Source organism: Archocentrus centrarchus, unplaced genomic scaffold (genome assembly GCF_007364275.1).
Source record: "Archocentrus centrarchus isolate MPI-CPG fArcCen1 unplaced genomic scaffold, fArcCen1 scaffold_48_ctg1, whole genome shotgun sequence".
In the NCBI taxonomy this organism is placed as follows: Eukaryota; Metazoa; Chordata; class Actinopteri; order Cichliformes; family Cichlidae; genus Archocentrus; species Archocentrus centrarchus.
The window spans coordinates 263,636-287,234 of NW_022060272.1; the positions used below are offsets into that span (position 1 = coordinate 263,636).

The 23,599-nt window shown below is 42.8% G+C and overlaps 1 protein-coding gene across 1 annotated transcript; it reads left to right on the forward strand.

Annotated features, from left to right (window-relative positions):
* Nucleotides 1–221: 221 nt before the first annotated feature.
* Nucleotides 222–23,562, forward strand: LOC115777282 (intestinal mucin-like protein). The gene is made up of 23 exons (XM_030725128.1): nt 222–239; nt 348–546; nt 2,606–2,778; nt 2,955–3,153; nt 9,668–9,841; nt 11,151–11,437; nt 12,797–12,968; nt 14,069–14,313; nt 14,464–14,647; nt 15,505–15,709; nt 16,937–17,109; nt 17,182–17,251; nt 17,511–17,626; nt 17,720–17,751; nt 17,833–18,001; nt 19,118–19,213; nt 20,313–20,353; nt 20,607–20,849; nt 21,951–22,052; nt 22,308–22,436; nt 22,534–22,573; nt 22,661–22,781; nt 23,187–23,562. Exons 1-23 carry the CDS (start codon nt 222–224, stop codon nt 23,386–23,388), a joined length of 3,390 nt encoding a protein of 1,129 aa, XP_030580988.1. The 3' UTR covers nt 23,389–23,562.
* Nucleotides 23,563–23,599: the final 37 nt, after the last annotated feature.

Sequence of the window (23,599 nt, forward strand, 5' to 3'; positions counted from 1 at the left end):
ACGGCAGCATCAGAAGCTACAACACTCACAATTGTGACAACAAAACCATCAAAAGTAGTTACATCGGGACCAGTAGCATCCTCTACCACAGCTGTTGTTGAAACCACCAGCCAGGCTCCAGGCGTTCAAACAACAGGCCAGGGACCCACAGTTGTAACATCAAGACCATCTGTGAGTACTGCCACTACAACAGGGCCTTTCACCAGCACAGAGGGAACATCATGTACAACCACAGAAAGGTAAGCATCAGAAGCTACAACACTGACAATTGCGACAACAAAACCATCAGAAGTAGTTACATCGGGACCAGTAACATCCTCTACCACTGCTGTTGTTGAAACCACCAGCCAGGCTCCAGGCGTTCAAACAACAGGCCAGGGACCCACTGTTGTAACATCAAGACCATCTGTCAGTACTTCAAGTACAAATGTGCCTTTCACCACCACAAGAGAAGCAACATCTACTCCTTCAGAAACGGCAGCATCAGAAGCTACAACACTCACAATTGTGACAACAAAACCATCAAAAGTAGTTACATCGGGACCAGTAACATCCTCTACCACAGCTGTTGTTGAAACCACCAGCCAGGCTCCAGGCGTTCAAACAACAGGCCAGGGACCCACTGTTGTAACATCAAGACCATCTGTGAGTACTGCCACTACAACAGGGCCTTTCACCAGGACAGAGGGAACATCATTTACAACCACAGAAAGGAAAGCATCAGAATCTACAACACTGACAATTGCGACAACAAAACCATCAGAAGTAGTTACATCGGGACCAGTAACATCTTCTACCACAGCTGTTGTTGAAACCACCAGCCAGGCTCCAGGCGTTCAAACAACAGGCCAGGGACCCACAGTCGTAACATCAAGACCATCTGTCAGTACTTCAAGTACAAATGTGCCTTTCACCACCACAAGAGAAGCAACATCTACTCCTTCAGAAACGGCAGCATCAGAAGCTACAACACTCACAATTGTGACAACAAAACCATCAAAAGTAGTTACATCGGGACCAGTAACATCCTCTACCACTGCTGTTGTTGAAACCACCAGCCAGGCTCCAGGCATTCAAACAACAGGCCAGGGACCCACTGTTGCAACATCAAGACCATCTGTCAGTACTGCCACTACAACAGGGCCTTTCACCAGGACAGAGGGAACATCATTTACAACCACAGAAAGGAAAGCATCAGAATCTACACCACTGACAATTGCGACAACAAAACCGTCAGAAGTAGTTTCATCGGGACCAGTAACATCCTCTACCACAGCTGTTGTTGAAACCACCAGCCAGGCTCCAGGCGTTCAAACAACAGGCCAGGGACCCACAGTTGTAACATCAAGACCATCTGTCAGTACTTCAAGTACAAATGTGCCTTTCACCACCACAAAAGAAGCAACATCTACTCCTTCAGAAACGGCAGCATCAGAAGCTACAACACTGACAATTGTGACAACAAAACCATCAAAAGTAGTTACATCGGGACCAGTAACATCCTCTACCACAGCTGTTGTTGAAACCACCAGCCAGGCTCCAGGCGTTCAAACAACAGGCCAGGGACCCACAGTTGTAACATCAAGACCATCTGTGAGTACTGCCACTACAACAGGGCCTTTCACCAGGACAGAGGGAACATCATTTACAACCACAGAAAGGAAAGCATCAGAAGCTACAACACTGACAATTGCGACAACAAAACCATCAGAAGTAGTTACATCGGGACCAGTAACATCCTCTACCACAGCTGTTGTTGAAACCACCAGCCAGGCTCCAGGCGTTCAAACAACAGGCCAGGGACCCACAGTTGTAACATCAAGACCATCTGTCAGTACTTCAAGTACAAATGTGCCTTTCACCACCACAAGAGAAGCAACATCTACTCCTTCAGAAACGGCAGCATCAGAAGCTACAACACTCACAATTGTGACAACAAAACCATCAAAAGTAGTTACATCGGGACCAGTAACATCCTCTACCACAGCTGTTGTTGAAACCACCAGCCAGGCTCCAGGCTTTCAAACAACAGGCCAGGGACCCACTGTTGTAACATCAAGACCATCTGTCAGTACTTCAAGTACAAATGTGCCTTTCACCACCACAAAAGAAGCAACATCTACTCCTTCAGAAACGGCAGCATCAGAAGCTACAACACTGACAATTGTGACAACAAAACCATCAAAAGTAGTTACATCGGGACCAGTAACATCCTCTACCACAGCTGTTGTTGAAACCACCAGCCAGGCTCCAGGCGTTCAAACAACAGGCCAGGGACCCACAGTTGTAACATCAAGACCATCTGTGAGTACTGCCACTACAACAGGGCCTTTCACCAGGACCGAGGGAACATCATTTACAACCACAGAAAGGAAAGCATCAGAAGCTACAACACTGACAATTGCGACAACAAAACCATCAGAAGTAGTTACATCGGGACCAGTAACATCCTCTACCACAGCTGTTGTTGAAACCACCAGCCAGGCTCCAGGCGTTCAAACAACAGGCCAGGGACCCACAGTTGTAACATCAAGACCATCTGTCAGTACTTCAAGTACAAATGTGCCTTTCACCACCACAAGAGAAGCAACATCTACTCCTTCAGAAACGGCAGCATCAGAAGCTACAACACTCACAATTGTGACAACAAAACCATCAAAAGTAGTTACATCGGGACCAGTAACATCCTCTACCACAGCTGTTGTTGAAACCACCAGCCAGGCTCCAGGCGTTCAAACAACAGGACAAGAAACCACTGTTGTAACATCAAGACCATCTGTGAGTACTGCCACTACAACAGGGCCTTTCACCAGGACAGAGGGAACATCATTTACAACCACAGAAAGGAAAGCATCAGAAGCTACAACACTGACAATTGCGACAACAAAACCATCAGAAGTAGTTACATCGGGACCAGTAACATCCTCTACCACAGCTGTTGTTGAAACCACCAGCCAGGCTCCAGGCGTTCAAACAACAGGCCAGGGACCCACAGTTGTAACATCAAGACCATCTGTCAGTACTTCAAGTACAAATGTGCCTTTCACCACCACAAGAGAAGCAACATCTACTCCTTCAGAAACGGCAGCATCAGAAGCTACAACACTCACAATTGTGACAACAAAACCATCAAAAGTAGTTACATCGGGACCAGTAACATCCTCTACCACAGCTGTTGTTGAAACCACCAGCCAGGCTCCAGGCGTTCAAACAACAGGCCAGGGACCCACAGTTGTAACATCAAGACCATCTGTCAGTACTTCAAGTACAAATGTGCCTTTCACCACCACAAAAGAAGCAACATCTACTCCTTCAGAAACGGCAGCATCAGAAGCTACAACACTGACAATTGTGACAACAAAACCATCAAAAGTAGTTACATCGGGACCAGTAACATCCTCTACCACAGCTGTTGTTGAAACCACCAGCCAGGCTCCAGGCGTTCAAACAACAGGCCAGGGACCCACAGTTGTAACATCAAGACCATCTGTGAGTACTGCCACTACAACAGGGCCTTTCACCAGGACCGAGGGAACATCATTTACAACCACAGAAAGGAAAGCATCAGAAGCTACAACACTGACAATTGCGACAACAAAACCATCAGAAGTAGTTACATCGGGACCAGTAACATCCTCTACCACAGCTGTTGTTGAAACCACCAGCCAGGCTCCAGGCGTTCAAACAACAGGCCAGGGACCCACAGTTGTAACATCAAGACCATCTGTCAGTACTTCAAGTACAAATGTGCCTTTCACCACCACAAGAGAAGCAACATCTACTCCTTCAGAAACGGCAGCATCAGAAGCTACAACACTCACAATTGTGACAACAAAACCATCAAAAGTAGTTACATCGGGACCAGTAACATCCTCTACCACAGCTGTTGTTGAAACCACCAGCCAGGCTCCAGGCGTTCAAACAACAGGCCAGGGACCCACTGTTGTAACATCAAGACCATCTGTGAGTACTGCCACTACAACAGGGCCTTTCACCAGGACAGAGGGAACATCATTTACAACCACAGAAAGGAAAGCATCAGAAGCTACAACACTGACAATTGCGACAACAAAACCATCAGAAGTAGTTACATCGGGACCAGTAACATCCTCTACCACAGCTGTTGTTGAAACCACCAGCCAGGCTCCAGGCGTTCAAACAACAGGCCAGGGACCCACAGTTGTAACATCAAGACCATCTGTCAGTACTTCAAGTACAAATGTGCCTTTCACCACCACAAGAGAAGCAACATCTACTCCTTCAGAAACGGCAGCATCAGAAGCTACAACACTCACAATTGTGACAACAAAACCATCAAAAGTAGTTACATCGGGACCAGTAACATCCTCTACCACAGCTGTTGTTGAAACCACCAGCCAGGCTCCAGGCGTTCAAACAACAGGCCAGGGACCCACAGTTGTAACATCAAGACCATCTGTCAGTACTTCAAGTACAAATGTGCCTTTCACCACCACAAAAGAAGCAACATCTACTCCTTCAGAAACGACAGCATCAGAAGCTACAACACTGACAATTGTGACAACAAAACCATCAAAAGTAGTTACATCGGGACCAGTAACATCCTCTACCACAGCTGTTGTTGAAACCACCAGCCAGGCTCCAGGCGTTCAAACAACAGGCCAGGGACCCACAGTTGTAACATCAAGACCATCTGTGAGTACTGCCACTACAACAGGGCCTTTCACCAGGACCGAGGGAACATCATTTACAACCACAGAAAGGAAAGCATCAGAAGCTACAACACTGACAATTGTGACAACAAAACCATCAAAAGTAGTTACATCGGGACCAGTAACATCCTCTACCACAGCTGTTGTTGAAACCACCAGCCAGGCTCCAGGCGTTCAAACAACAGGCCAGGGACCCACAGTTGTAACATCAAGACCATCTGTCAGTACTTCAAGTACAAATGTGCCTTTCACCACCACAAGAGAAGCAACATCTACTCCTTCAGAAACGGCAGCATCAGAAGCTACAACACTCACAATTGTGACAACAAAACCATCAAAAGTAGTTACATCGGGACCAGTAACATCCTCTACCACTGCTGTTGTTGAAACCACCAGCCAGGCTCCAGGCATTCAAACAACAGGACAAGAAACCACTGTTGTAACATCAAGACCATCTGTCAGTACTGCCACTACAACAGGGCCTTTCACCAGGACAGAGGGAACATCATTTACAACCACAGAAAGGAAAGCATCAGAAGCTACAACACTGACAATTGCGACAACAAAACCATCAGAAGTAGTTACATCGGGACCAGTAACATCCTCTACCACAGCTGTTGTTGAAACCACCAGCCAGGCTCCAGGCGTTCAAACAACAGGCCAGGGACCCACAGTTGTAACATCAAGACCATCTGTCAGTACTTCAAGTACAAATGTGCCTTTCACCACCACAAGAGAAGCAACATCTACTCCTTCAGAAACGGCAGCATCAGAAGCTACAACACTCACAATTGTGACAACAAAACCATCAAAAGTAGTTACATCGGGACCAGTAACATCCTCTACCACAGCTGTTGTTGAAACCACCAGCCAGGCTCCAGGCGTTCAAACAACAGGCCAGGGACCCACAGTTGTAACATCAAGACCATCTGTCAGTACTTCAAGTACAAATGTGCCTTTCACCACCACAAAAGAAGCAACATCTACTCCTTCAGAAACGACAGCATCAGAAGCTACAACACTGACAATTGTGACAACAAAACCATCAAAAGTAGTTACATCGGGACCAGTAACATCCTCTACCACAGCTGTTGTTGAAACCACCAGCCAGGCTCCAGGCGTTCAAACAACAGGCCAGGGACCCACAGTTGTAACATCAAGACCATCTGTGAGTACTGCCACTACAACAGGGCCTTTCACCAGGACCGAGGGAACATCATTTACAACCACAGAAAGGAAAGCATCAGAAGCTACAACACTGACAATTGTGACAACAAAACCATCAGAAGTAGTTACATCGGGACCAGTAACATCCTCTACCACAGCTGTTGTTGAAACCACCAGCCAGGCTCCAGGCGTTCAAACAACAGGCCAGGGACCCACAGTTGTAACATCAAGACCATCTGTCAGTACTTCAAGTACAAATGTGCCTTTCACCACCACAAGAGAAGCAACATCTACTCCTTCAGAAACGGCAGCATCAGAAGCTACAACACTCACAATTGTGACAACAAAACCATCAAAAGTAGTTACATCGGGACCAGTAACATCCTCTACCACTGCTGTTGTTGAAACCACCAGCCAGGCTCCAGGCATTCAAACAACAGGACAAGAAACCACTGTTGTAACATCAAGACCATCTGTCAGTACTGCCACTACAACAGGGCCTTTCACCAGGACAGAGGGAACATCATTTACAACCACAGAAAGGAAAGCATCAGAAGCTACAACACTGACAATTGCGACAACAAAACCATCAGAAGTAGTTACATCGGGACCAGTAACATCCTCTACCACAGCTGTTGTTGAAACCACCAGCCAGGCTCCAGGCGTTCAAACAACAGGCCAGGGACCCACTGTTGTAACATCAAGACCATCTGTCAGTACTTCAAGTACAAATGTGCCTTTCACCACCACAAGAGAAGCAACATCTACTCCTTCAGAAACGGCAGCATCAGAAGCTACAACACTCACAATTGTGACAACAAAACCATCAAAAGTAGTTACATCGGGACCAGTAACATCCTCTACCACAGCTGTTGTTGAAACCACCAGCCAGGCTCCAGGCTTTCAAACAACAGGCCAGGGACCCACTGTTGTAACATCAAGACCATCTGTGAGTACTGCCACTACAACAGGGCCTTTCACCAGGACAGAGGGAACATCATTTACAACCACAGAAAGGAAAGCGTCAGAATCTACAACACTGACAATTGCGACAACAAAACCATCAGAAGTAGTTACATCGGGACCAGTAACATCCTCTACCACAGCTGTTGTTGAAACCACCAGCCAGGCTCCAGGCGTTCAAACAACAGGCCAGGGACCCACTGTTGTAACATCAAGACCATCTGTCAGTACTTCAAGTACAAATGTGCCTTTCACCACCACAAGTGAAGCAACATCTACTCCTTCAGAAACGGCAGCATCAGAAGCCACAACACTGACAATTGTGACAACAAAACCATCAAAAGTAGTTACATCGGGACCAGTAACATCCTCTACCACAGCTGTTGTTGAAACCACCAGCCAGGCTCCAGGCGTTCAAACAACAGGCCAGGGACCCACTGTTGTAACATCAAGACCATCTGTCAGTACTGCCACTACAACAGGGCCTTTCACCAGGACAGAGGGAACATCATTTACAACCACAGAAAGGAAAGCATCAGAAGCTACAACACTGACAATTGCGACAACAAAACCATCAGAAGTAGTTACATCGGGACCAGTAACATCCTCTACCACAGCTGTTGTTGAAACCACCAGCCAGGCTCCAGGCGTTCAAACAACAGGCCAGGGACCCACAGTTGTAACATCAAGACCATCTGTCAGTACTTCAAGTACAAATGTTCCTTTCACCACCACAAGAGAAGCAACATCTACTCCTTCAGAAACGGCAGCATCAGAAGCTACAACACTCACAATTGTGACAACAAAACCATCAAAAGTAGTTACATCGGGACCAGTAACATCCTCTACCACAGCTGTTGTTGAAACCACCAGCCAGGCTCCAGGCATTCAAACAACAGGCCAGGAACCCACAGTTATAACATCAAGACCATCTGTGAGTACTGCCACTACAACAGGGCCTTTCACCAGGACAGAGGGAACATCATTTACAACAATAGAAAGGAAAGCATCAGAATCTACAACACTGACAATTGCGACAACAAAACCATCAGAAGTAGTTACATCGGGACCAGTAACATCCTCTACCACAGCTGTTGTTGAAACCACCAGCCAGGCTCCAGGCGTTCAAACAACAGGCCAGGGACCCACAGTTGTAACATCAAGACCATCTGTCAGTACTTCAAGTACAAATGTGCCTTTCACCACCACAAGAGAAGCAACATCTACTCCTTCAGAAACGGCAGCATCAGAAGCTACAACACTCACAATTGTGACAACAAAACCATCAAAAGTAGTTACATCGGGACCAGTAACATCCTCTACCACAGCTGTTGTTGAAACCACCAGCCAGGCTCCAGGCGTTCAAACAACAGGCCAGGGACCCACAGTTGTAACATCAAGACCATCTGTGAGTACTGCCACTACAACAGGGCCTTTCACCAGGACAGAGGGAACATCATTTACAACAATAGAAAGGAAAGCATCAGAATCTACAACACTGACAATTGCGACAACAAAACCATCAGAAGTAGTTACATCGGGACCAGTAACATCCTCTACCACAGCTGTTGTTGAAACCACCAGCCAGGCTCCAGGCGTTCAAACAACAGGCCAGGGACCCACAGTTGTAACATCAAGACCATCTGTCAGTACTTCAAGTACAAATGTGCCTTTCACCACCACAAGAGAAGCAACATCTACTCCTTCAGAAACGGCAGCATCAGAAGCTACAACACTCACAATTGTGACAACAAAACCATCAAAAGTAGTTACATCGGGACCAGTAACATCCTCTACCACAGCTGTTGTTGAAACCACCAGCCAGGCTCCAGGCATTCAAACAACAGGCCAGGGACCCACTGTTGTAACATCAAGACCATCTGTGAGTACTGCCACTACAACAGGGCCTTTCACCAGGACAGAGGGAACATCATTTACAACCACAGAAAGGAAAGCATCAGAATCTACAACACTGACAATTCCGACAACAAAACCGTCAGAAGTAGTTACATCGGGACCAGTAACATCCTCTACCACAGCTGTTGTTGAAACCACCAGCCAGGCTCCAGGCGTTCAAACAACAGGCCAGGGACCCACTGTTGTAACATCAAGACCATCTGTCAGTACTTCAAGTACAAATGTGCCTTTCACCACCACATGAGAAGCAACATCTACTCCTTCAGAAACGGCAGCATCAGAAGCTACAACACTCACAATTGTGACAACAAAACCATCAAAAGTAGTTACATCGGGACCAGTAACATCCTCTACCACAGCTGTTGTTGAAACCACCAGCCAGGCTCCAGGCGTTCAAACAACAGGCCAGGGACCCACAGTTGTAACATCAAGACCATCTGTGAGTACTGCCACTACAACAGGGCCTTTCACCAGGACAGAGGGAACATCATTTACAACTACGGAAAGGAAAGCATCAGAAGCTACAACACTGACAATTGCGACAACAAAACCGTCAGAAGTAGTTTCATCGGGACCAGTAACATCCTCTACCACAGCTGTTGTTCAAAAATCTACCCCAGTTCCAGGCGTTCAAACAACAGGCCAGGGACCCACTGTTGTAACATCAAGACCATCTGTCAGTACTGCAATTACAAAAGCAGTTCTCACCACAGCTATACAAACAGGAGCCCAAGAAGTAAGAACAACAGCTTCAGAAGCTACAACACTGACAATTGTGACAACAAAACCATCAGAAATAGTTACATCGGGACCAGTAACATCCTCTACCACAGCTGTTGTTGAAAAATCTACCCCAGTTCCAGGTGTTCAAACAACAGGCCAGGGACCCACTGTTGTAACATCAAGACCATCTGCATCTACCGTAACAGCTAGCGGTACAACTTCTATTGGTCCTGTATCACAGACACTCCCAGGCAGCACAACTGTTTACACAGCTGGTGCAACCCCCACAGTAACCAGAACCACAGTTTTTTCTGCGTCAGCCTTTCCTACAACATCAACATCATGTGTCTGCATTGTCAACGGAACTTCACATTTTCCTGGTAGGTTATTTTGCATTTTTATCATTGTGTTTTTATTTCTTTAATTCTCAACAGAAGTTGTTTGGAGATCACATATGTTTTTTTAATTTCCAAAGTATTCATTTATCATCTAGTTCTAAATTAAAATTCTCTTTTTAACCATTCTAACTTTCCAGCCTAACAGCCAGTCCTCAGCTATCAAAGTGGTTTAGCCCCATTTAGTTATCCCCCAGCCAGTCCTCCTGAGCAGCCAGGAAATTAGGCCATCTGGGTGACTGTGAGGAGGAAACAAAGGCCAAAATAGTCGGCCGTGATACAGTACCAACCTGTTTATGTTTCAGATTGATTTCCCTTGACCAAATTTATTAAACACTCCAAAATGTGAGTAACTAGAGTCTGATTCAATTCAATTCAATTCAGTTCAATTCAATTCAGTTCAATTAGTGTCATATCACAACAAACAGTCACCTCAAGGTGACCCTACAATAATTCCAGACAAAACCCAACAGTCAAAACTACCCCCTTTGAGAAAGCAATTGCTGACAGTGGGACGGAAGTACTCCTTTAACAGGAATAAATTTCTGGCAGAACCAGGTGCAGGGAGGTGCAGTTATCTGCCATTGGGTTGCTGGTGAGTGGAGACAGGACTAAAGACACGCTGTGGAAGAGAGACAGAGATCAATAATAACTAATGATTAAGTGTGCAGTGTTGTATAAGCTGAGTAAAAAGAGGTGAATTACAAGAAACACTCAGAGCATTATGGGAAACCCCAACGAGTCTAGGTCTGTACCAGCATAACTAAGGGATGGCTTAGGGTCACGTGATCCAGCCCTAACTAACCTTGATCAAAAAGGTAAGTTTTAAGCTTAATCTAAAAAATAGAGAGGGTGTCTGTCTCATGAATCCAAACTGGGAGCTGGTTCCACAGACGAGGGGCCTGAAAGCTGAAGGCTCTGCCTCCCATTCTACTATTAAGTATCCTAGGAACCACAAGTAAGCCAGCAGTGTGATATGTGTGATATGGTACTATGAGGTCAAGCTTTTAGGACAGCCTGATCATAATGAATTACAATAGTCTAGCATAGAAGTAATAAATGCATGAATTTGCTTTTCAGCATCAGTCTGAGAAAGGATGTTTCAGAAACGAGTCCTACAAATTTGTTTAAAATGTGTATTGAAGAACATATCCTGTTAAAAATGACTCCAAGATTTCTCATAAAATTTTGCTTCGAAGTAAATTTTCACACATTCTTTTTATTATTTACAAAATGTGTTAATGATTACTTAATTTTTGTGCAGTTTTCTTTAATGATTTTCTTTTTTCCACAGGGGACTTGGTGTACAATGTCACTGATGGCTTAGGGTGGTGCTATGTTGCATATTGCAATGTATCTTGTAAAATTGAGACACAATCCAATCTATGTCCCATAACACCAATACCCAGCACTACTGCACACCCTACTACTACAATATCCAGCACCACTACAAAGGCCACAGGTTCCAGCTCAGTTCCTCTGATCACAACTATTCCTACCTCCAGCTTTTCTTCAAGTACATCAACAGCTTCATCGACTCCAGCTTCCCTTGATTGCAATGATGAGTATCCACCAAGAAAGGTGTGATATAGTTAAATTTGTTTTTATTCATTAGTGGGAGTAATGTCTGGGCTTTTGTGTTTAATTCTTTAAGGCTGTATTTTGGTGGTGTTGATGTTTGACTTACCAGTATATCTAGTTTTCCACTTACCTATGTGATCTTTTGGTGAATGTTTGAGCCAGTTGAGAGATGGTACAGTAAAGGGGGTACATCCCCAGTAGAGAGTGTGGTCTTGGTCTTGATTTGCTGATCACTGGCCCAGCTTGGCGCACCAGTGATCAGTCACAGGAAAGAAATGCAGTGGCACAGTGGTGCAGTGGTTGGCACAATTGCCTCATAGCAAGAATGTTTCTGGTTTGAACTCAGGTTAGGGCCCTTTGTTTCCATGCACTTGTAACGTTATCTGGTGACTTAGATTTAGCTTTATTGTCATGTCACAGATTTAACATCATAATAAAAAACAAAAAAAAAGAAACAATAAAACCCCACACAATTAAGCACCATAATTTAGATATGTGTAAAACACAAACATAAAAGAGCATACGTCTGGCAGCAGAATTTTAATGAATAAATAAACAGGTCACAATTTGTTCAGCAAACTGATGTACTTAATAAATAGAATTGTACTTGAGTATTTATTTTTCTGACAACTCTTTTATTCCCTACATTTCAACACAAATATGCACCTTATATTTTCAGAACAGCCTGTAGTGTACACAAACAAAATCTACTGGAGCTCTCAATAGAAATTATTAGGCCCAAGCCTCCCGAAGGGATCGACAAGGAGCCTATTGTATTGGTTAGCCTGCAAATGAAAAAAAGGTCAATGACAATGGACCCCATAACACCCCATAATAGCGTTGGTCAGGTCTAACCCTTTCTGAAAGCCCATATATGGGGGTCACTGTAAAAAGCCTAATTGAGATCGTTAGCATCCTTCATTCCTACAAATTTTTCGGAGTATATGATCACAAATTTGACCCCCCTGAACATTTACAAAAACTCACCAATTTTTGCACACACAAATGTTTTTTTTTTTTTTTACTCCAAAATATGTTTTTTCCCTATGGGGATCTGTTCTGACTACATAGTTTAATATACAGTATTTGAGTTTGTGTATATTCTGTATGTTTGAAATGCCAAACAAAACTCTTCACAGGATTGCAAACTAAGTTTGCCTTAATGCAAAAACCTCTTTGTTTAAACTGGGTAAAAGCAGCTATGTATATTGCCCCTGATGATGTTTCATAATGTGCTCTTTCTGCTCCCACCCCACAGTACCCCTTGAGGTTATGAAAATAGACTTGAAAGACAGTGTATTATTTAATAAACCCACTGTTTCCTAAATGACTTTTTTTAGTTTTTCAATCATTTTTCAGAATGGAGACTCCTGGGATGTTGGCAACTGCACTACAGCTATGTGCACTAATGGAACGATTACAACAATGCCAACAGTCTGTCCCACTGTGCAGCAACCCATCTGTGCCAATGGACGCAGAGTTTCCAGGATCTATGATGATAATGGATGCTGCTTTCACAATGAATGTGAATGTAAGTTGAATAGTGTATAGTATAAAAAAAAAAAAACCAGGTGAGGAAAAAATTATTATCCAGTCAAAATTTTGTGCTTTTTTTAAACAGAGGAAGGACTTTTCAACATAACATTTCTAAACACACTAGTTTTCTTTAGAAAGCATAAATTATGTCTATTGGCATAAAATAATGGAATTATTTCAGAAAAAACAAAAATGACCGGAGTCCCCTGAAATACTGACCTTTTTATTGAGCCACAACTCAAACCACTGCTGTGCAGTGATCTGATTTAACTTTTTTATGCTCAAAGCTTGCAAAATTAAGTTAAAAATGAGGGCTATCTTCCAAATTACACACAGTACAAAAACTTTTCTTTAGGCAAGAAAAAAAATGCAATTAAAATTTTCTTTATGAACCTATTTTTCATGGAGTTACAAATATGTCCACTCAGCTGGACACCATGCATTTGACTTTTCAACCACAGAAATGTGTATTTAACACACCAATAACAGAAAATGATATTGCATCCTCAGATCCACTGTCACTACTGCTAATATTAACTAATCCTGATTCTGTTAAATACATTCAAATAACAACTAAAAATAAAAAAAGCAACTCCCCATGACTGGCCAATCGGTAGCAGTGTATGGGATGATGCACAAGCATCCACTGTGTTGACTGATATGCAACTATAACAACAAAACACAGGCATATACAAGAGAACAGCTTTGAACAGCCGTAAACTGTAGTGACCGCTATGCATGAAAGGGCTAGAGTAAAAAATACAGCGGTGCATTACTTCTGTGGGGATTCTTCAGTGTGTCTGCAACAGGAAACCTTGTCAAGGAATCATGAAGAAAGGAGCCTTCTCAGCCATAACCCCCTAAATTGTGGCATGAGTTACCCCCCATGTTAGGCTGGCCCAGGCCTTGCACATTTTTAAAGTACACCTTAAAACACATTTTTATTCTTTATTTTTGGGATATATTTATTGATGTATATGGGCATGTGTGCATGTCTGTATGGTATATCTTTTATTTTTTTGACTTATGATACTTGTATATTTTTCCCCTTTCCATTCTTGCTTAAAATTTCTATACACAATTTTCACCCTGCAGGTGTGTGCGATGTGTGGGGAGGGTCCCACTACTTGACATTTGATGGAAAATCCTACGATTTCAACAAGAACTGCTCTTACTACCTGGTCAAAGAGATTATTGCTAAATATAACCTGACTATTATAGTTAATCATGATTGTGATTCATCAGACAGTACATTCTGTCCCATGGCTCTTACTGTTGCATACAAATCCTTCACGGTAGTTTTGACTCAGCTTATGTCTTCAGGCATATCAACTAACGTGGTAAGCAACAATTCAACTTGACAAAGACAGCTGTTTTTCACTTTTATTAACAGTTTCAAGAGCAATGGTTATATATTATGATTTATAGCATAACTGATGTTACACTTGTTTCACAGCATTCTCTAATGCATTTTGTGTTATTACCTACAGGTGTTTGTCAATCAGAAGCGCATCTATCCTCCCTATAAGAATTCTGACCTGCACATCACTAGCACAGATGTAATCATCACATTGGAGTTACAGGACATTAGCACAAAAATTGTTTATTCAGGCTCTTCATTGAGCATTGACCTTCCCTATTCCCTCTTTGGGGGAAACACAGAAGGACAGTGTGGTAAGTTATGAGAACACTTCTTCCCTGACCTTTACCCCAACCCTAAACAAATGACCACTAGCAAGCCAAATCATGAAAGAATAGATGTCACGGCCATTTGTAATCAAATGGCACTTGAGGGCTGCATAAAATTCTTTGAGCTATTTCTTCATGTGTAAAAACCTTTTACTTTAAAAAAAAAAAAAAAAAAAGATTGTTTGCTGCAAATGTAAAATCCAAAATCCAATCCAATTCAAATATAGATGAGAAAGCTTGTCGGGGAATTTCCAGGAAGGATTCCTCAGCATACTTTGGTTGACTTGAACATATACATGAAATATAAGTTATTACCAAGCTTCAGTATATGCACACAGTCTCTTTCAAATTGTCTGGTATATTGAATTCATGATGCCTGTCACACATTTAGTTAAACAGTTCCTGCTTCACTGCCATAACGGGACGAATTCACACCATACTTGACTGTTGCAGTTCCAGATTAGAGTCATGCTTACTTTTTATACTCATCAGATCCAACTAATCCCAAACAGCTAGGAGAAATTAAAAAGGCATCCTAAACAAGAACTTGGGTCTCAGGAAGTAAAAAAAGCAAAATACTTTGATTGCAGCTGAAAAATGTTTATTCTCAAATTTTAACTCCAACCAAACCAATATAAGTCTGAAGTCAAGTCAATGTTACTCCCCATGTAAAGAAATATATGTACAATCTTCACCAACTTCATAAGAGTGAAGCTTAAATAGAAAAAAAAAAGTTGTATGCCAGAAATTCTCTTATATTGATCAGACATACTTTTACAAACAGCTAGTTTCTTTTTTAGGCTTATTGCTCTAGTTTCATTCTACTGCCTTTCCTTTACTAGGTACGTGTGATAACTCCCAGGCAAATGAATGTCGTTCTCCAAATGGCCAGGTGGGAAGTTGCTCAGACACTGCAGGCCTGTGGCAGGTCCCAGATACACCCTGTGTCACACCCACAGTCCAGCCCACACCCAGGACCACATCAGAAGCCCCATCCTCAACACAACCTGCTTGCAAACCTGCTATCTGTGATCTACTAACCAGCAGGTAAAGGAAACCATGAACTGTTCATCCAGTTCTTTATGTAGCTAGAACAGCGTGCTGCTTCTGCACCTGTACAATAGTATGCTGTGAGGCAGTGACGTGCGGTGAGGGTCGTGACTGGTGAGGCACTGACGTCATCACATCAGATTTACAAACATATAGCTTATTCACCATTTGATTGGCAACAGTTGTTTTGTTTAACATTAACATAGTCTGAAGCAAACCTTTTAGCTCCGGTGTTGGTCTTCCTTTAATTATTATCTTCTGCTTCGATTGAAAGTCCAGTTTAGAAAATTCTTTCAGTTGAGTTATGTAATCTTCCATGTTGAACATAAGGCCAAGCAACAGGAAAAACTAACTGGCCTTGCTAACTGTTTATGGTAGCTTGCCGCCGAGGAGTCGTAGAGTCCCTGGGATCACCAGCGCCCCCTACCATGAGGCACGAGAACTGCGTGCCTCACCTAGTGTCTCTTCGCAGCAGTTTCATGATCGCTCAACACAAGAATGCATTACACACACATACAGTTGTTAATGAAAAAAACAAAAAATAAACTGTGCATTATATACACCAGCTAAAATATGGAAATTTAGTTCATATAGTAAAAGTGCAGTGAGACCGGAAAGTAATCCGGTCTCACTGCATAGCATGCCAGCACAGTTAGTAGTCATTGGCAATGACTATACTGAGCCGCACCACGGATTGCGCAATCCGTGGTGCGGCTCGCCGGGCTGGTGCCTCACCGTTCGTCTCTTAGTATTTGACCGGCAAATGCAAAAATTCAGCGATTTTGAAAAAACTAATCTAAAAATGGTGTAGTTAAATGGAAAAGAACTTTAAAATACAAATCACTGAATGAATATAACCATTTAATTTATTTTTTAATTTTATATTTCCACGATGACAGGTGAGGCCGTGCCTCACCTGCCTCCCCTGACTGCACGTCACTGCTGTGAGGTATGCGGCACTGGTAGCGGTATTTTCTTTCCAATTCAATGGCAAGTTGCAAGCCTGTAAAGCAGCACTGCAAATTTCCTAAAATTATAGAGTGCAGTATGAAGTGGCAGAGCATAACTGGTTACTGATATAACTGTATCCACTGGGGAAGATAGCACTGGGGAAACTAACTGGCCCATTATAAGCCAACTGTCATCTTAGAGATGTAGACATTTTTTGGACATTATGTGTATGATTATTTTTCTATTATACTCTGGTTTTTATGTCCCTTCTAGTTTATTTGCACCATGCCACACGGTTGTACCCCGAGGACCATTTGTGACCTCATGTGTGTCTGACGTTTGCGATGGTAGCAGTAACAGCTGCTCCAGTTTGGAGGCTTATGCCACTGAGTGCGCTAATAAAGGAGTCTGTGTTGACTGGAGGAATGCTACCAATGGGCTCTGTGGTGAGATATAAATAGTAACTACTGTTTTTGAGGTTCTGAGAAATGTGCTCTTAACATACTTCCATCTTACAGAGCCCAAGTGTCCAAGCAACAAAGTGTACGTGGCCTGTGGTCCCTCAGTAGAGCCTACATGCAATGACAGGTAGTGTAAATCACATCAGTGTGATGGCTTTTTGTTTGCTTAATGTTCCTGGTGGACGTAGTGAGATATATCTCAAGAACACTGAAAAATATTTTGATAGTGATCTTAATTGAATATTTTAATTTAAAAAAATGGTTTAGAATCATAAGGTTTGTCCTATGAAAGGCTGTTACTGTATTTGGGAGTAACGTTTTGTCTGTATCATCAGTAAAGCGTTCCACTCAGTGCCTTGTTATGCTGATTCAATTTCTCACATCAGATACAACGAGCAGTTCCAAGCAGAGGCATCCACTAACTATACTAAGGAGGGTTGCTTCTGTCCTTATGGCACCACTTTATTCAACACAGTCTATGATACATGCGTTACCTCCTGTGGTAAGTTGAGATTCTATAGAACACTTTATTTCACTTGGTCTTGGAATATTTTCCCCCCAAAATCAGCTGCTACTGTCTGTGTTTGACTTTCAGGTTGTGTTGGACCAGATGGAAAACCCAAACAGGTGAGGATTCGGCTCATAAGTTCATGCACTCTTAACAGCGCATAAGATGTTTGTCTGAACTGGTCTGTTTCTTTTAACCAGCTGGGTGACACTTGGACAAGTGACTGCCAAACCTGTGTCTGTGACAAGGATTCCATGAGCATCCAGTGTGAACCTGTTCAATGCCAGTCAGTACAAAGCCCTAACTGCAGTGAGCCTGGCCAGCAACTGGTGAACAATACAGTGAACTGCTGCACAACACAGTCATGTGGTCAGTTATAGTATCATATCAACTAAATTTTGTCTCACTGTTGATATCAAATGGACAACTGATGGTAGTGAAAATTGCCTTTGGAAAAGATCAATTTTTCTTGGGACTGGTGTCTTATAACCAAGTTTCATCTGTTATGTGATCCTGGATATGTGGTTAAAAAGTAGTCCAAATACAGAGTGCCTTGCAATCTGAGTTTGGCCGATGGGCTGGTGCTTACATGGGGCCTGTGTACTTGTTTTAGCACTCAAAGTGCTAAACCCACAAAGCTTCTGATTGGTAGACAACTCACTCTACCATCTGAACCTGTCAGACAACACTTGGAGGTGGTCTCATGGCTGGCACTTTCATAATGCAATTATTTAACATTTTGGGAAATATGCACATTGGCATTTCTGTTTGCCAGAGACAGGTTAGATCTTTTCCCTTGGTTCAAGTCTTCATGCTTAACAAGGGAAATTGCATCCTACTGAACCTTTGCATCTCCGGTTTGTACTAAACACACACATGATCAGTGAATAACACTGATCACAGAATCAGCAGTGCTTGTACTGATGTACATATTAAATTTCATGGAAAACATGGTATCATTATTTTAGAAAAAAAGACTGAACTGCATTCATATTGATTTGTTGACCACACTGTCTTTGTATTTAACAAAAACACCATGTTTTCAATTCAGCATGGGAATAGTAATTTCTTTCCAATTGCTTTTAGACAATAGTTTTTTCAACAAAAGACTTTTGTCTAAAAAGCATGTACTTATCAAAAAGTTCCTTTGTCTTGTCTAAGGAAAACTACGTTGAGTACAAAAATATGGTTTTCCTTAACCTGAAATTCACCATGTCTGTCCACAAGTTCCCAGTCCTGCCTGCCTAATTTACTAAATGTACTGAAATCTTAAGCAATCCAAAAACTCCAAAAGAAGCAGGTCATGCTGGTTTTACTGGACAGTGTGGAGGATGGCCTCAGCAAATTCTCATGCCAACTTGTACTGAATCATGTAAACACACAGAACTGCTGTCTTGGTTCTTTAAGTTATTGTCATCAAAGGCAAAATTTGGCAAATCTCCATAATCACATTCTGAAAAACCCCGTTTCTTTTGTTTGCAACAGAATGCAATGTAAACCTGTGTCCTGCTCCTGTCACCTGCCTGCTGGGCTTCCAGCTGAGCATCACCAGTGGCACCTGTTGCCCTACCTACACGTGTGGTATGTCACTCTAGTCTGCCAGCCTATTCTGTCTGCTGTTGTACATTATGTAGTACAGACCTGCATGTTCTGGAGAAACGCACCAGAAAAGGTTTGATATTACAGAACGGTCTTCCTTCTTGTGTGTTCCAGTTATTGTGAATTTCAGTACCATATTGTATGTCATACATTTCTCATCAAAGGTTTGCATACATATGAGATCTATGTGCTGTATATAAATACATGTTTCAAATGCTTAAATGGATTTTTAGGGATTTCAATTTCCTATTTGCAGTCAGTCTAGCCTCGTTTCAAGAAAGGTAATTTATGAATTTGCTGCAGCTGATTCTCATATTGAAGGCTTTTTTCAAATAATCGCAGTTTGGGGAAAATGCTTGTTTCTTCTTCAGTACTTGTCTTCTGCTTGTGTGAGTCTAGCACATTGGTGTCAAACTCAACCACAGAATGGGCCAATATTGAAACACGGTCTAAGTTGCGGGCCAAAACCTTTGCCTCTTATAAAGTAAACTCTGTGTTCCGGTGCTCGTGGCGCGTTCTGTCTTCAGGACTTTGCTGCGCAGCGTTTCCTGCTGCGTGATGCAGTGATGCACCATCAGCTCACCTGTGCAGGTCTCCCTCTGCATCTTTTCCTGCATCCATCACATAATTCCACTCTTTTCCCTGCACATCGCAGGTGGGAGAAAAAAGACAGGGGTTACCTCCGATGTCAGGTCCGTTGCCTCCCAACTGTTTACAAAGTCCACTTTTCGTTTGGTCATTTTTGGAGGTCAGACTAGTTTAAATGTCACTGTAAAAGTGCTGACCAATGTTTTTATCCGCTGACCACTGATCAATGTGTCATTGGCAACGCTGGAAAATGGGTTAGTGCAGAGGTCTTGAACTGTGCAGCAGCTGTCGCAGTGCATAGTGGGATTATAAGTGGTGGGAGCGCTATTTAGCAGCAGGCTATTAATGATAGCCATATTAAAGTATCTTGCGGGCCGAATCTGGTCCACTGGCCTTGAGTTTGACATGTGGTTTAGTACAATGTTAAACATACCAGATCATTAATCCAGTATATTTCAATATTAACCAAACTCATGTCTCTTTGTGTCTGCAGTTCCTAAAGGTGTATGTGTCTATAACATGACTGAGTACATGGTAAGCACCCAGTCCAAACTCTGGACACACTACGTGGTTTTCCATCATTCATCAAACAAGCTCCAGCTGTTGTCTTAAGAAAGTATTTCCAGCTGAGGTTTCAGGTTTTGTCAAGCCAGCTAACTCAAAGAAAGCCTGTCTGTGTGAAACTTGTTTTGTAGTATAACCCTCTGAATTATAACGCTCAAAATAAATAAAGTATAACTGTGGAAGATTCCTTGAAGGTATTAATATGTAATATACAATTCTTTAGCCTGGTACCAAGATCCCAGCGCCAGAAACACTATCAGAACCCCCGCTGGAAGCACCAACAGAAGCACAATCAATGCTAGCACAAACGGAAGCACCATCAGGAGCTGGAGGAACAACAACGCCATCAGAGTCCTTGATGCCCGGGCCCTGCCAGGAATGTTACTGTAGCCCCCAAATGGATCCTGTCACCAAGCTGAACATCATTACCTGCACACCTGTCGTCTGCAACACAAACTGTTCTGCTGTAAGCTCATTAACTGGACATGCCAACTCACATAACACATTCATTACTGTCACAAAAAAAAGAAGAGCATCGTCACACCACATCGCACAAGCTAACCTGAGTAACTGGGATCTTATGTAAATGAGAAATATCTCACAGTATAAGCAGTCCAGTACAATAGCACCAAACAAGTGGGACCATAGATATGAATTTGTGAAAGAGATATTCTGCTTGTTCTTATTTTCTGTAATATGGATACTGTTACAGTGGTGGTGCTCACATTGAACACAGCCATAGCTTCAAATAATGATGTCAGCATAATATGTACAAGTAATCCCTGTGAGCCAGAAGTTCAGGCTTCAGATTTCTCTGAACACGCTGGCCAGAAAGCTACTATTAGCTTTCTATGGTGTCACTAATATGGACATCTCAGATGCACAGCTCTAATTGGGACACACCCACTTAATGAGGTGGAACCATTCAATAAAAAGTTGGCTTACAGGCAGGGTGACCTTGAAAGGCAGAATTAAAACAGCTTGTTTCAGAGGAGCATGGTGGCATGGTGGTAAGCACTGCTGCCAAGATGCTCCTGGGTTTGAATCAGTTTGCATGTTCTCCCCATGTTCTCCTCCAGGCCAAAGACATGCAGTTAGTGGGGGGTTAGGTTGTTGTCTGTATGTATGTCTCTGTTAGCCCCTCGACAGATTGGTGACCCGTCTGACCCTGTGGCAGCTGGGATAGCCCCCAGCATGACCCTGGAAATGGATGAATGGATGTTTTAATAGATGAACTAAGGAACAAGAACTGATTTTTTTTTTTTTTATTCATGAAATTATGGAGTTAAAAACTGCATTTTGTACTTACTTGGGTTATCGTTGTCTAATAAAACTTGTTTGATCTGAAACATTTAGTGAAAAGTATGCAATAAACTAAAATCAGAAATAGGGGCAAATGTAGTTTCTGTCTATACCCTATCCATTACAGGACAGCAATGAGTGATAAAGAGTACATTACAGAATAACAGGAGCATATTCCAGCACACTTGGGTACACACACACAAACACTCATTTTTTTTTTTACAAATCTCACTCTCATTCACCTTGCCCCTCTCTCTGTCTGCAGGGTTACAAATATGTGACTGAATCAGGAAAGTGCTGTGGAACATGTGTTCAGACGAGCTGCATGTTCACCACACCTGACGACGTGACGGTGCACGTCATCGAGGTCAGTACTGCAACCAGCAGCGAATAAGAGCATTAGCACATAGTAATGCTCCCTTTTTCCATTTTGTTCTTTCACTGATTAGCAATTTACAACCTGAAAACTCAATATTTATAAATTTAAAGCTAAAACTGTCAAAACCAAACCAACAAGAAGCTTTAATAACACCTACATCAAACCGAGTTATCAGGCCCTCTGTGTTACAGATGATGGTCTGTTTGTGACAGCTGACTTGGTTCTGCTCTTCACATTTTACAGGTCAACAGCTCTTACATACCTCCTAATGACAAGTGTGTGCAGTACACCTGTGAGGAGATCAATGGACAGCCTGTCACCAAAGAAACCAAGACTACTTGTCCTCCCTTTAACTCCTTGGACTGTGAACCTGTGAGTTAATCAGACCTCTAGAAATCACATTATTTCCTGTTTTTCTCCTGAAACACACAGTTCATTTCAAACAATATGAAATGTCTTTTTCCTTCAGGGCACTGAGACAACTAATGCTAACGGATGTTGCAAAACCTGTAAGCTACATGACTAAATAATTAAACACATTTTAGGACCAAAGTTGTGAACTGTGAATCGTGTGAGTAACTGCTGTCGCGTTCCAGGCAAGATCCGGAGTGTGTGCGAGGTCCGGAGCGAGGAGATGGTCATTGAGGTGAACAGCTGCAAGAGCGCACAGCCGGTTAACCTCACGTACTGCGCTGGACACTGTGGAAGTTTGTCAACGTGAGTCTATTATTTGAACTTTAACATGGGAAAAGCCGCTTACAGCAAGTTTACTTTACTCAGGGAGAATTCAGTATTCCAACCCCAGAGTAAGTTTTCTTAATTTAATTGCTTGCTCTTCACTGTGTACTGTTTGTGAGTGGTTCATCAAATTGTTTTTAAACATAATTTACTGTGTAGCAAAAATTGCTATTAGTTAATAATGCACTATTAGAAGCCCCCATGGTAAAAATCTGCTGTAGGGGAAATTCACTTGGTATAAAGAATTATGAGTGCAACATTAAATTCATTACCTTTGAACCTTACCCCAGTATGCGAGTGCTCAGGATTAGGCAGAGCGATCATATTTTACTGTAGTCGATGGAGATGTCAATAGCTGCTGTCTTTGTGTGTGTGTGTGTTCAGGTACTCTGTGGCAGCCAACACAATGATGCACGAGTGTGAGTGCTGCCAGGAGGCCACCACCAGTGTGCAGCAGGTGGAGCTGACCTGCACTGATGGCACCAAGCTGCAGCACAGCTACACCATGGTAGAGACGTGCCAGTGCAGCAAAGCAGAATGTGGGGCAGGGACAACGGCCAAACCACAGCGTCGCAGGAGACGCTGATCAACTGTAACTTAAATGCTTTACAAGACCCAAGACCACCTTTAACATGCTATATTGCACCAGGTTTTCTTATTTCTGGCTCAACATGTATTCTTTTTCTATGTCACACCATACCACTGTGATGTAAACTTTCTTCAGATTTGATCTTCTTGATGAGAAACATTAAAATCTTTCTGCAACATAAGCATTTGAAGCAACGTTCTTTGTGGGG

Coding starts and splice junctions, on each gene's coding strand:
- LOC115777282 (XM_030725128.1), top strand. Junction 11,438..12,796: donor ATGAGTATCCACCAAGAAAG/GTGTGATATAGT, acceptor ATCATTTTTCAG/AATGGAGACTCCTGGGATGT. Junction 17,627..17,719: donor TACATGCGTTACCTCCTGTG/GTAAGTTGAGAT, acceptor TTTGACTTTCAG/GTTGTGTTGGACCAGATGGA.